Source organism: Vespula vulgaris, chromosome 10 (assembly GCF_905475345.1).
Source record: "Vespula vulgaris chromosome 10, iyVesVulg1.1, whole genome shotgun sequence".
In the NCBI taxonomy this organism is placed as follows: Eukaryota; Metazoa; Arthropoda; class Insecta; order Hymenoptera; family Vespidae; genus Vespula; species Vespula vulgaris.
In genome coordinates, this window is record NC_066595.1 from 4,512,343 (window position 1) to 4,526,680 (window position 14,338).

General features: G+C 35.4%; 1 protein-coding gene across 5 annotated transcripts in view; it reads right to left on the reverse strand.

Moving 5' to 3' along the window:
• LOC127067026 (small conductance calcium-activated potassium channel protein) overlaps window positions 1-14,338 on the reverse strand; it is a 164,777-nt gene continuing 150,439 nt past the window's right edge. For all 5 annotated transcript variants that reach the window (XM_051001465.1, XM_051001467.1, XM_051001466.1 and 2 more), the window contains 6 exons: window positions 10,018-10,439; window positions 6,067-6,202; window positions 3,945-4,055; window positions 3,020-3,147; window positions 2,831-2,900; window positions 1-2,554 (listed from right to left, as the gene is read on the reverse strand). In XM_051001465.1, coding sequence (XP_050857422.1) covers window positions 1,856-2,554; window positions 2,831-2,900; window positions 3,020-3,147; window positions 3,945-4,055; window positions 6,067-6,202; window positions 10,018-10,439 — 1,566 coding nt within the window. In that variant the 3' untranslated portion in view covers window positions 1-1,855. The remainder of the gene's footprint in view (window positions 2,555-2,830; window positions 2,901-3,019; window positions 3,148-3,944; window positions 4,056-6,066; window positions 6,203-10,017; window positions 10,440-14,338) is intronic.

Below are 14,338 nucleotides of genomic sequence, written 5' to 3' on the forward strand. Positions count from 1 at the left end.
CCCCCCCCCTCTTGTAAAAAATTTCTTCTTTTCTCCTCGACTAGAAACGTGGCCATTTCTTTTTTTTTTCTTGTTACGTTACTCTGTCTTTTCTTCTCTTTTCTTATCTTTTCTCTTTTTTTTCTTCCCTTCTTTTTTAAAACCATTTTTCTATCTTTTTTTACCCGTGCGCCATGTACATATAATGTATGTATACGCTAACAATATTAATATGCTTCGTAATCCTACGGACGTAAAAGCGAATAAGATCACTTTGCGTTTATTCTCTTTGTTTTCCAGAGCACTTCGGAGCCGTGTAAAAATACTGTCATCGATCAATGAAATTTGTTTACTATACTTTTCATTTAAACGAAATACACTTAGAGAAAGAGAGAAAGAGAGAGATAAAAGAGAAAGAAAAAGAAAAATAGTTCATCGATAAATATATATATATATATATCGTAACCAATCTCAAACGCATAAAAATGAATTTAAATTTTTTCTTCAAACGAAATAAATTTATCGAGTATCGAACTAGAAGTAGAAATATTTTCTCTTACAGTATTTTGATTCGTCTCCGATCTCAGGAATCCCTTCGAGTAACTCGAAATGGCTCGTCGAATCGTTCGCACGAAAGGTGACACGTTCTCCTTTCGAATCGAATATGAAAATCCTCTCTTTCCTCTCTCTTTTTTTTTTTTTAAACTTCGAAGGAACGAACGGAGGCCTGCCAAAATGCCCTCTTTTTCCAACCTTTTCACGAACGATTCCAATATCGATCACGTCAATTTCACACATTCGTATTGGCCAGTTAATGCGCTAAATGCATATATATTCACCGTCTTCTCTCTTACTATGCAGTTACTACGCGACTCCTAAAACGTTGTTTAATTATGTCAGTAAATATATGAATAGTTATATATCGATCTATTTTTTTTTTATAGTAATAAGTTGGAAAAAAAAGAATCGGTTACTTTTATATTCTTATTATGCGTTAAACTGTCTCTATTTTTTTTCCATTTTTTTCTTGTTTTTTCTTTTTTTCCTTTTTATTTAATAATTTGCGCATCAGCCGGTATATATTATATTTCATTGAACGTAGGCTTAATTATCGTCGTTTAAAGGACTATAAAATTTTCAAGAAAAATATTATATTTCAAATACTTTAGAGGATAGAAAGGTAATACGAATGCGTACAAATTTGTAAGTTTCTCGAGCCAGCGCGAGTCGAACTCGAAAGGAAACGTATTCCTCAACGCAACACTTGCACAATCATTCATTCGAGTTAATAACACACGCAGTATCGTGCCCGTCCGCGCGTACTCGACTCGAGGTATTAGAGAGATATATATAAGAAGATGGAGCATTTCCGTGTTGTGTCGAATATATATTTATATCGATAAGAAAAAAAAGTTTTCAGGCACGCAAGTTGGGCAGAGTAGCACAGCACACAGCAGCAACAGCAGCAGCAGCAGCAGCAACGGATTGGAAGAAACCGGCTTCGAGTTTCCTCCCATCTCTTTATCGGTTCGCGCTTAGACGATAACCATGTCCCCTCGTCTCTCGCAAGGTCGATCGATCGATCGGAATCGATTAATCGATAGAAACACTTCCGTCCTTTGCATTATTTAGGCGAATAGGCAACGTCAATCGGTAAAAGGATTGGACCCGTCGTGAAGGAGGATGGTTTCGTCGAGATTTTTTTCTCTCAAAGAATAAGACGATGAGATCGTCGCTTGGTACAAGGAAATGAGGACTTAAGAGAGTCAAAGATAGGACGAGGGAAATAGAAAGAGAGAGCGAGAGAAAACGAGAGAGGGAGGTATTCTCGAAGGATCTCCGTTTAGTAAGAATGCTGCGGCTGCAGAGACGAAACTCAGCTGTGCGCGGATGTGTCCGAGCCTTGGCTGTTGCCGAGTCCACCCATGCCGGCTTGAGAGGTCAGCCTGGTGGTCGATTGCGAGGTTGTGGTCATCATCGTCGTCGTCGTCGTCGTCGTCACCGCCGCCGTCGCTGTTGGTGCCGCCGTCAGCGTGCTGCTCGGGATCGTAGCGACGACGGTAGAGTGGCCGTGATGTCGACCAGTCTCCGGGACGAGATGAGGCGTACGACTAGACACAGGTGGTAGAACCGGACTCACCGGCCAAGGATGAAGAGACATGGTACTTGGTGCACTCGGTCCGCTGGGTACGCTCCTCGAATGTGGCAGGAGGGACGGCGAGTTCGCTAAATTCGCCAAGGGATGATGACCGGAGGCGTTGCCGCCAGCCAAAACGCCATGGGACATACCCAAGCCGAGGCTGTTACCGGCGGAGACGCCACCACCGGCACCGCCGGAAGACGCCATCGCCACCGCCGTGTCCGGGTGCAGGAAGTTGCGTCTCTGCTCCATACGCTCGGCATGTTGCGCTAGGCACCGCGTCAGCTCCTCCGGCAGCATCTCCAATTGGCTCTGCAACGTGCTCAGTTTCTCCTCCAGCCCGACCAGCCGATCCTCCAGGCTCACAAGTCGCTCCTCTAGCCCGTCCTGTCGCGTGCTCATATCCGAGACTATCTCGTAGACCGTGTTCTGCGTCTATTCGTTTCCACCGACAACAACAATAACAACAAAACACGCACCACACACAACCCCGACTCATTAGTCCTCGTTAATCCAATGAATTTCGATCCAATGCGCTCTAATTATTATGAATCTGTCAAGGAATTCGTCTACCTCTCTCGATCATGGCTAAGACGAAACTTATATGCGTGTAATAACTATATGTACATACGGTTACATCAATACAACGCTCATTAGCAATTTCAGTTTCGCTCTTAACCATGATCGATGGATCTTTCTGGTCGTTATTACCTTGGCCATGTCCGTTATCGTGTTGGCGTTGTCCATTAACTTTCGTTGATCCATTTTCACTTTTCTCAGTCTGCAAGGGATAAGTTTACTTTAAATAGTCCGTATGTCCGGACGAAGGACGCTTACGTCGTTCACCGCGAACAAGATGGCCGAGGTACCATCGGTTATCTAACTTACAAATCAACTTACGCGTATATTGCCAGTAGAAACTTTCGTTGATGCGTTCGAACACGGCCAGGATTGACGCGTTTCACTAGGCGTGTGTGCTTGTAGATCAACCACGTTTCTCGTAACACGTTTGCTGCGGCGTTCTTCAACTGAAATCGTAAATGAATAACTTTAATGAACTGTCCATCAATTTGAATATGTAGGAGAAAGTATTATCGCGTTAAACGAATTTTCCTTTCATCGAAACAAATCGCGAAGGGATGTAAGTACCTATCGGTTTAGCGATGCTCGTCGATAAAATATCGCACATTGGTAACTATATCAAATCACTCCTTGATATTTGCAAAGGTTTATAAATATCAAAGGCTAATTATTATTTCAGTAGTAGCTGGCTAAAGGCTTCGATCCAGATTGTACAGCCGAGAAAAATGCCGTACGTTGCGGCCGTTCGAACGATCCTAACGAACGACTTTCAACGACCCAGCTTGTCCAACCCACTCATACCGATCGATACGCTTACATTCTGATCGAAAATTAAACAAGCCTGGCTTAAAATTAGTTCCGTTGTTTCAGCAAACAACGAAGCTATTAACTAATTACGGAATTTCCGATAATCAGTCGTTATCTTCCTCATGATTATACGTTCGATCCTCGTCGTCGAGTCTAGTCGCGAGACTTGATAACAGGTCTTGCTTAAGAATTTTAATAAAAAAGTTTACCTAGTATTTTAACTTTTACGACACTTTTCTTTTCTTTTTCTTCTTCTTCTTCTTCTTTTTCTTCTTCTACTACTTCTTCTTCTTCTTCTTTCCTTCCCTTTTTTTCTTTCTTTCTTTCTTTCTTTCTTTTTTTTCTTTCATCCATAATGGAACATTTTTCTCTACTTTCGCAACTACGAAATATCTGCTTCATATTCCAACGTGGTAACCAGTAAACGAGCTCTTACCCTTTTCGTTAGCTGCGTGTCCATCATGAAGTTGTGAACGTGCTTCTCCGCCCTTGTAAGTTCCAGTTTCCTGGAAACAACAGCGACGAGCAAAGCCGTACAACCTGCACCCTGAAAAAATAAAAATCGTTGTTTCTCCCTTAAGATTTCCACTTTCATTGGAGATAAGAAACAAACAAATGGAGAATATTTTAGAAATTCCAAGATAAAGAGAAGAGCTTATGAATTGAAAACAAAAAGCGAATCGATAAACTAGATTATTCTATTCCTTTCCCTTTCTCTTATGCATACGTAAGGGAATCTTGAAATTTTCTACCTTGACCAATCGAATTTATCTATAAGACGAGAAGTGGCATTGAAGGGATGATGAGAAACGATCGAAAAGTGGACTTATGTACTTGTTATATCTATACTACGTGCTCACCGAGCTGAACTTAACGCTAAATTTGCTTGGCGAAACGTGTAGCTTCTGGCTAAATTGGTTAATGCTTCTCGCGGTGTTGCCTCCAAATTTGTGCCACTGAATTAGCAGTTGGAGCATGGCGCAACAATAACGATAAGTAACTCGTATATTCTCTCTCTCTCTCTCTCCCTCTCTCTCTCTTTCTCTTGTCTAGAAGATTAGACTCGGCATGAGTACAGTTTGTTATAGCCCGGCTGTTTCCCTCTTTAAAATATCTTTGCTGACTCTACTCCAACGGCACTGCTGTTACTATCGTAAAATCCTCTTCGATATATCTAAAGAACGTTTAGGATGGCATTTCCGTGCAGAAAATCGTCCCGTCGATATAACTCATACTGAAAAAGTTATTGTGCCCTTTCCGATTGAACCTACTTATTATTTACAACGTATCGACGAACTACCTCGTCAATGATTTACAAATCATTTCAACTAAATAAAACTATTACGATGAATTTAAAAATTTATCATCCTTTCATGGACTAGCATCGTTTAATCATTTCATTCGTAGATGCATTATAAATCGTTGAATCATCTTTTATATATATATATGTGTGTGTGTGTATGTGTGTATATGTACATCATAAAACATTAACGAACTATTTCGTAGTCATTTTCAATTTATCTCCGATCATTGTTCCAATTTATTTTGAAATAATAATTAACGAAAGAACATAAAATTGCTGGCGTTAATATTTTTATTGAAATCGTTAATCTCGAATTGAATTAATTAATGCCATATACAGATGCGTATATTTATATATTTCTCATTTCCTTGGCACAGCGTATCGATAATGCATCATGATGAAGATTAATGAACGATAAAACGGAATTCTCGATATCGTCATCCGAGCCTATTAGATATCGCGTGAGAGAGAAAGAGAGAGAGAGAGAGAGAGAGATCAAATGGATCATGGTAAACGACTTGGAAACGAAAATTCGCTTGGCCCCCGGCATGCATCAATCAATCATGTCGTCGCCAAGCTGTTTATTTACTTTGACGATTATGCAGGGAAGTGGCGTCTTCCGCAATTTCACGATATCATTGATTATTTGTCATCCTTTCAACATTCAAACATACGAATTTCTGATTCTGAAAAGCCTTTTTCCACAAAGAGATAGCAAAATATATATATATTACATTATATTATATATGAATATATAAAAAGATCGAAAAGATTTTTATTTCAAGTTTCAAGGCTTTTGAACGAATGATAGTTTAATTATTTGCGTGCATGTTACTTATATCTTTTTTTTTTCTTTTCTTTTTTACGCAATAGCTTATTTTATTTTTATGTAAAATTTAACAAACCACTTTACACTATTGTTATATCCATTAATCGTTATAATCAAACGAGCATCAAACCATCTCGAACAATAGGATAATAATAATTGATGCATAACTTTCAAGGTTAAAAATCAAAACTTGATTAACTTGGGCCACTGTAACATTGGCCTTTTTTGCTTTCATACTTATGTATATATCTGTATTATAATTCTTGTAAAAAATCATCATAGTTAGGCACCATCAAATTGGATTAGCTCGTTCTCTCACGTAATTCAAATTCCAAGGTAACACTACGATATTAACTAGGGATCATCTTAGAATGATAAGACGTAAGATCACAAGTATAGTCAATCGAAGTTTCAGCAAAATCTTACCATCATTCCGGTGGAAACTGCTATCCCTCGACCGCAATACGTGTTCGGTACGATGTCACCGAAACCTACGCTGAGAAACGTGATGGCAATCAACCACATGGCGTTGAGAAGATTCGCATGTTCCTCGTCGTGGAATCTGGATCGACAAACATAAAAATATAGTAACAATACGATTCTCAATGAAATCCAAAATTCAAAATACATATAATCATACACATATATATATTTTTTTCTTAACAAACAAATCACTCTTATTATACACTTTCATCTATTTTAAATAATAATTTGATCTCTTCTTTCTCCTCTTTTTTTTTTTTTCATTGAAATATATTTTTCATTTTTTTTCTTTTTTTTCTATTTCATTCTTTTTTTTTTTTTTTTTGCTCTCTTATCACATTTTTCGAGTATTGAGTTTTGATGTTACTTCAGAGAAATACACACACACACACGCATACACAAAGGGAAGAAACTTATCGATCGTATCGGTTAGAGCTTATCCGTTTTCCTAGAGAGTCGAGCCCTTACCCTTCTCCTACGATTTACATGTCTAACACGATTCCCGGATTAGAATATGCGAATTCGATTCCACTCGAGATTCGTAGAATCGAAATATGTCGTACATCGTCGGTCTGATGGGCTAAGGGTTGATAGGAATCGCTATCCCAGTAGAATGTTAATGTAATTTATTGTATACATCACGAAGGACCCTTTCTACCTAGAGAAATTTCAGTCTTATGTTTATAAAATAGCTAAGATATCTCTCTTCTTTAAGTTTATTAAAAAATCTCGTAAGCTTCGTTACTCGAATAATAAAATTTTCATTATATTTCATTTAGTCCATCGAAACGATCAAACCAACGATTTACATTATCATCATTATAAAGTTTAATCGCGTTATCATACGTAAAATCATGAAAAGTGATATAAAAGTTATTTAATTGTTGTACGTAACTCGTAAGTTAATTTCGAGGACAGACCTTGGCCCGTAATTATTTATTAATTATTATATTATACATATAGATAATGCATATAAATGTACGTACATAATAAATATTCCATTTTGTTATTTAACAATCGATTTCCATTCGTAAAAATTACTTACGTCTTTACGAGTAATGAAGCTATAAATATCTTGAAATGCTACCTATTATATATATATTTAAAAAAAAATGTAAATTATCCTATGCTCGAATTTGTCATTTCTTTTTTCCTTCTTCTTTCCTTTTTTCTTTCTTTTTTTTTTTTTTTTTATCAAACTTAGAAATAAGTAAAAATCTTTGAAAGGGATCAGTCCTACGAAATACGATCAACGGCAAGCGTGCACATTTTCCTAGAAAAGGAAATAACGAAGAAAGCTAAAGTTCTCAAGAGACACGTTCTCCCAAAGTTTCTCAAAAAGGAACAAAGGAAACTTTTGTAGGTATACATTCGCGTTCAGCTTCCCGTTCTACAAGAGAGCAATTCCCAAGGGGATGCTTGGATATCGAAAAACGAAAAAGGAGCTTCCTATATTCGGTCTTCCATGCGTTGGCATACCAATCGACTATTAAACTTTATTAGCAGATTTTAATGGATGTCTTCGTTATTATATACGTATTAAAAGATAAAATCGAATGAAACGAAAGAAAAGAAAAGAAAAGTATCGAACGTATTCTCGTTTATTCGATTAAATAAACGTATTTATCAAAGAAAATTTATATCAACTAGATCCTGGGAAATTCCTATTTAATTCTGATAATCGAATGACCTTCTGATGGAGCAAATGTGGAAACCGATACAACGAGATTATCGATTTTCCCCGTGATTGATTTCATTAAGTTTCAACGCAACGTACGTTCCGTATGAATTCAATCGAATCGGATTTTCGAAAATGACTATACATACGTACAAGAGATAAATAAAAGAAATATTAAGTAAGTTTATTTGATAGTCCTTTTTTATATTTGGTTTACTATAAAAGCTATAAATTCATGAAAAAAGATGAACGTTCAAAATTCAATTAGGATTAAGACCGATAGGATTAGCTTTTCATCTTAGAGAGAAAAAGAAAGAGAGCAGCGAAACGAAGAATATTAATGAACGAGGAGAATTTATGTTCAAAGGAAATTCGAATCCTTGCTTCGAAAAAAAGAAAAATGGCGTATCGGTCAGGGACGTGTCTAGCGTATTACGAGCCGTTGGTTTGCTGATTTCATAAGGGTGAATATCGAATTGGGTTGAAGAGCGATGTACCGAATTTTAATGTATACACCTATAGGAATATATACATACATATATATAGTACCTATAGATATATATATATTTATTTTATATATATATATACCTATAACTATATATGTGCGATGAATTTTGTTATCCTTGCTGATCGTCTTGAGGATTTAACGGGAAGTTCTACGTAGTTTCCTACTAAACTATAAATATTCCAAGCGTGATAAATATTTCAGTTAAGGGGGAAAAAAAGTAAAAAAAAAAAAAAGGGAAAGCGGAAGAAGTTCGTCCATTAAATAGGGCAACGAGGAAAAGGAAGGAAGAAGAAACGTAGAGTAAGAAGGGAAAGAAGAAAAAGAAGAAGAAGAAGAAAGGGATAAAGGAGAAAAGGGAAAAGGAAAAAGAGAGAAAGAAAATATAAGAACAAAAAGAGAAAGAGAGAGAAAGAACCTGGAAGGTTTTATCGAGCCAGTAGAAGACGTCACTTAAAAGAGGTAGAAAAGAAGAAAACATTTTTGCTTATCCATGCGAGTAGAGTCTATGAATTATACTGGGTGACTCAAAAATCTTGGAACAAATAACACGGAAATAATTTGTTCTTCTCGAGAAAGATAAATCAAAGAAATTCTATTCTTACTATTGACGATTATTTTCATAATGGGGAAGAGAAAAGAAATTAAAAGAAACAAAAATATATAAATAAATAAACGAAGATAAAGGACAAAGAGTTGCATCATTTTTAATTTATTTTCTTTATGACGCATGACATCGATTATAGTAGGATAACCCGTTCGAGTCATCACTTTATATATAAGATCGATTATTTCTTTTCCTTCCTTGACTATGCCATTTACGTAAGAATTTAATTACGCCGATTGCAATCTCGAGAGAGATCCATTCTCGATACCGAGCGATCATTTTAATGGGACAATGTCGAAATTTTCGATTTAATTCCCATCGTTATCGGTTTGACTAAAATAAAAGACGAATCCAATGACCCTATTTTTGAATTAATACGTCATTAAAGATGATCTGCGTCTACGATAGTTACATATTTCATTCGATGACAATACGATTTCTGATTTTTATTATTAGCTAGTAACGCAAAAAAAAAAACTCAATATATTCGACGAGTCGATATTACGAACCAAAAATTGCAACTTCGAAGACTATGATATCATAATCTTTTTACAATCTCTATATTTTAAGACTCTTCGTAAATGGGATTTTTAAGAAATCTTAGAAAAAGAGGAAAGAAAAAACTAAGCTAAATGAAAAAAATAAATAATGCTACTCGTATCGAGTTGATTCATAAATAAATAATTAATCATAATTAAAGAATTTCTTACAAAAAAAATGAAAAGAAAAGAAAAGAAAAACAGACTGTATTTTCAAATCGACTGAATATAATAGGGGGCATACATATACAGTACGTAGCATATGTAGATACGTAGTTGATATAATTATAGTACTATACTACATATACCAGACTAATATACTACAATTATACTCTAGTATGTAGTTATTTCTATAGCATGCCTCTAGTTAGTATAACCATATAACTATATGACTTTATATCGTACTAGTAAACTCGTATACGAATATAGTATATAATAACCATTATAACTATGATAATTAAATAACAATATTAATATCAGCAATGACATTAAATTCCATCTGAAGAAAACAGAAAAGAAAAGAAAAGAAGAGAAAAGAAAAAAGAAACAGTAAGAAACGATTTACCTTTCGCACTGTCGCAACGTCCACGAGGCAATGATCCATAAGGAGACCATGAAGACCAATAACACGGTACCCGGACAAATGGTCATCAAGGTTTTCAAGACGAAACGTGTGTTGAAGTTAATGCGATTCAAGGCTCCTATGCTGCGCGAGGATGCATCGGTGAAGAGCTTCGAATGCAGCAACATCACCCGGCAGATGAGGTAGAGTCTAAGGAACATCGGTAGCGAGAGGGTGACGTCGTACGGCACCCACTTGGAGCCAATGTCGCCGCCCTTGTTCGCCAACTTGGTCGTCCATAGGAAATAATACTCCCCGGGTATCGGATGGATCGCACAGATCAGCAACTCAACCGAAATCTGGGAGATCCGCTGCCAGGTCATAGCGATCCTCCAATCGTCCGCGCAGTTATCGATCATGAACAACTGCCGGTAACATGAAACAAATAGAACGAGAGAGAACAAGTATTACGCGAGATCGGACATATCAGCGATATTATACGTTTGATCGATGTATTTTCTATCTCTATGTATATATACTATCTCTACGGTCTATCACGAAACATAGCCGAATGTCACTCGACGTTCAATAAATTCATATCACGTATCGAACATAAAGCTAGTATAAAATACTTGTCATCTTTTAAATTATAAATAGTTTGACTTTTTCTTCTTTTTTCTTTCACATATATATATCCTATATATTTATATAAATATTTCAAATATAAAATACACAGTTTATGTTCCATTTATTATTCCATTCATTCTTAATATACTTTCTATTGATATATATTATATCGACTTTTTCATAAACGTTAAAAAATATTCTCAAGCACATTTGGAAGGAATGAAAAGCTTTATTGTTTTGTTATTTTTTTCTTTTTTTTTTTCGATTTTGAATAATCGTTCGATTATTTTCATGGGACAAAACGCGCATTAATTCACTGTTCGTGAAATTACGAACAAATTTTGTCTGTTTATATATGGCTTATATGAATGCATATTTTCTCGAATATTGTTTGCACATGAATGAGTAAACGATGCGTGCATATGGATGCGTATGTATCTACTACGTAACGGCGAAGGACTCGCTTACTCGAGAAGAAAAAAGGCGTATTCGTGCTCGCGCGATTTAATATATATCCGTGTCTGGTCGTCGATATTTGTCCGCAGAAAATGCTGCATCACGGGTAGCGTGACGATCCTCTTGCCAACTCGGCACATCCGTCTTTCTTTACGTCGAGCAACGAATCGAGGGAAGTAAGTAAAACGATGAAAGTTCAGATTTCCAACATTTACTTCGATATTTCTTCTTAGCTCGATATGTGTATGTGTGTGTGTATGTGTGTGTGTAAAATGAAAAGTTATTTGTAACCTGAAACTTCTGAAAGATTTTCTCGGAAACTATTGACTCAAAATTAAAAAAAAAAAGAAAACAATAATAAGAAAAAAGAATCTTTTTAAAATAACCATCATAAAAAGAATTAAAACACCTTTCGAATGATACCCCACTTGAGCGATTATTATTTAACATTTTTTTTAAAGGAAAAAAATATCACTAGATTTCATAATAATCCTGTTACATTTTTCATTGATAAATATAGGTACATACACACACACACACACACACAGAGAGAGAGAAAGTGCATGTATGGATGTTTATAATTACATTCATAGATATTCATAAATACAAAACCCATACGCTTTTAATTCTCTCCATACCTTCAAAATTATTTTAAAAATGTCCGCTTCAAATATTTTCATAATATTCCATAATCATAATCATTTTAATATCTCTCCATACCGATTAGTAATCACCTACCTACATCAAAATATCAGTATCCGATTTAACGACGATGCTTTCGAAATACTTTTTGTGAAATCGTTTGCTCATCTACCAAAACCATTTTTAACAGACTACATCACTAAGAATGCTTTTTGTGATTCTTGAAAGATGTGCGCCTTCTCATCCTTTGCATATGATTATCATAATACACCATGGATGTTCCATTCTTTGTGAAGTTGCGTGGTAAGCATAGATAAGTTCTAATATTTATACATGTATACATTCACACACAAGTACACGTAGTAACACATATTGGCACATTTACTTTCTTTCTCTCTCTTTCCTTCTCTCTCTCTCTCTTTTTCGTTCACGTTATTCCTGCTTTTGCTTTTCTTCCTTTCAGACATTTTTCCAAGAAATTTTGGTGAGTACGGTTGGAAAAAGAAAAAAAGAAAAAGAAAAAAAAAGAACGATAGAGCAAGAGGAAGAAAGAAGGAAAGAAATATGGCGAGGAAGATAGGTCGAAAAATTGCAGCACTCTTTTATGCGACACGTTGATGGATTTATCGTATACCTACGTACGAGTTCTCTACGTTCCGCATCGGACAATAATTTAATATAAAATCGCAAGAGAGATTCGTTTTTTCATAATTTCTTTTCGCAGAGAATGCAAACGCTTACTCGCTCTTATTTCTTTCCCTTTTGTTTTTTTTTGCTTTTTATTTTTTTATTTTCTTTTTTTTTTTAATCTTATTTTATTTTTTTCTTTTTCTTGTTAGAAGGGAGAATTACAAACGAACAGAAACGAGAAATTGCATAAAAAAAAGAAAGAGAGAGAGAATAGGAGAGATAAAGAGAGCAACAGAGAGAGAGAGAGAGAGAGAGAGAGAGAGAAAGAGAAAGAGAGAAATGATGAATCAAAGTTTATTGCACTAGAGTAAGAGTTTCGTCAGTACGAAGGTAAAGTAAACACATTACAAGATATAAACCAGAGAGAGAAAGAGAGAGAGAGAGAAAAAGAGAGAGAAAGGGGGAGAGGGAAAGGAAGAGAAATGGCAAATACAAAGCAATAGGATGCGAAGGAATTTCTAACCACATTCGAAGGATTCGGTGTTAGAAATTACGAGATAGACAATTTATATGTAGAATCGTAGTGTAATAAAATTAAATCAACGAGAAGATGAATTTTCGTTTCCGTACTACATTTTGCAAATAAAGCTTGAATCGTATAAAAGAGAATTTTGCTTTAAAATATATATATATATATATATATATATATATATATATATACACATGTATATATACACGTATATGGTCAAACTATATCCATATAAAATAAAGTAACTATATCGGTATAAAATAAAGTCGAGTTGGTTCAGGTTGCTATACTTTAGGTGTAACAATTTTCGAGTTTTTTCATTAAAGTACGGTTCAATATCAGTCGTGTCTTTGTCGACGGGAGGTACTAAACTCATACGATATTAAAACGTGAGTTCTCTCTCTCTCTCTCTCTCTCTCTCTCTCTATCTATCTATCTATCTCTCTCTCTCCCTCTCCATTCGTATTACAACTTAATCGCAAATGTCTCATCCAAGAATGTGCAAGGAATATTGCTATACGATAGAAACGGCCAGGTATCCAGTTTAAACATGTACACGTAATAGTGGTTGTATAGTTGTAGGGGTAGTAGTAACTCGCACTACGTCGCAGCAGAAATCCACTGCTTTTAATTAGAAGCGAAATAGAACCCCGTTCGTTTCGAGAGAAAGAGAGAGACAGAGAGAGAGAGAGAAAGAGAAAGAGAGAGTCAGAAGGTTGTACAGAGAATGGTGAGAAGTGGTCGCCTGCAGTTTCTGTAACGACGTATCGTAAAATCTCTTTACAATGGACGTTGCCACTACTGTCAGATAAAATAGCAGGCTGTCACGTCATATCATGAGTTTTATGACAAATCATTCTTTACAAGGGTAAAGTTCCGTCGCAATATCAGTGATAGTCTTTCGTCTATCGTTCGATTTTGTGTTTATCGATAGGGAGTAAAGGGACGACAGAGACGAAGGGTGAACATCTAGTTTACCTTAGTTGGATCATTCTTTTTTATCTCTCTCTCTCTCTTTCTTTCTCTTTTTTTTTTCATTCCATCTTTTTTTTCAGAGATATCTCTTATTGCTATGTATTCCGTTTATCGAGATATGTTTACGTATTGTATATGTACTTTCTATATAATATGAAAATTTTTATATATTATTATCGTAAATAGTTTATGATACTTTTTTTCTTTTCTTTTCTTCTTTTTTTTTCTTGATACGATTTACTAGTTTCTCAAAGTTCATAAATAGAATTTTTATATTAATCTTCGTTTAAAAAAAAAAGAAAAATGTGTGTATGTTCGTGTGTGTAATTATTCGTTATTACCTTTTATAAAATTAATATTTAATAAGTTAAAGCGCTTTAGAACTCCGATCTTTACTCTGCTACGACCTAACTCCGACTGTCGTACGAAACAAAATATAAAAGAACGAAACAACACAGAGAAAAC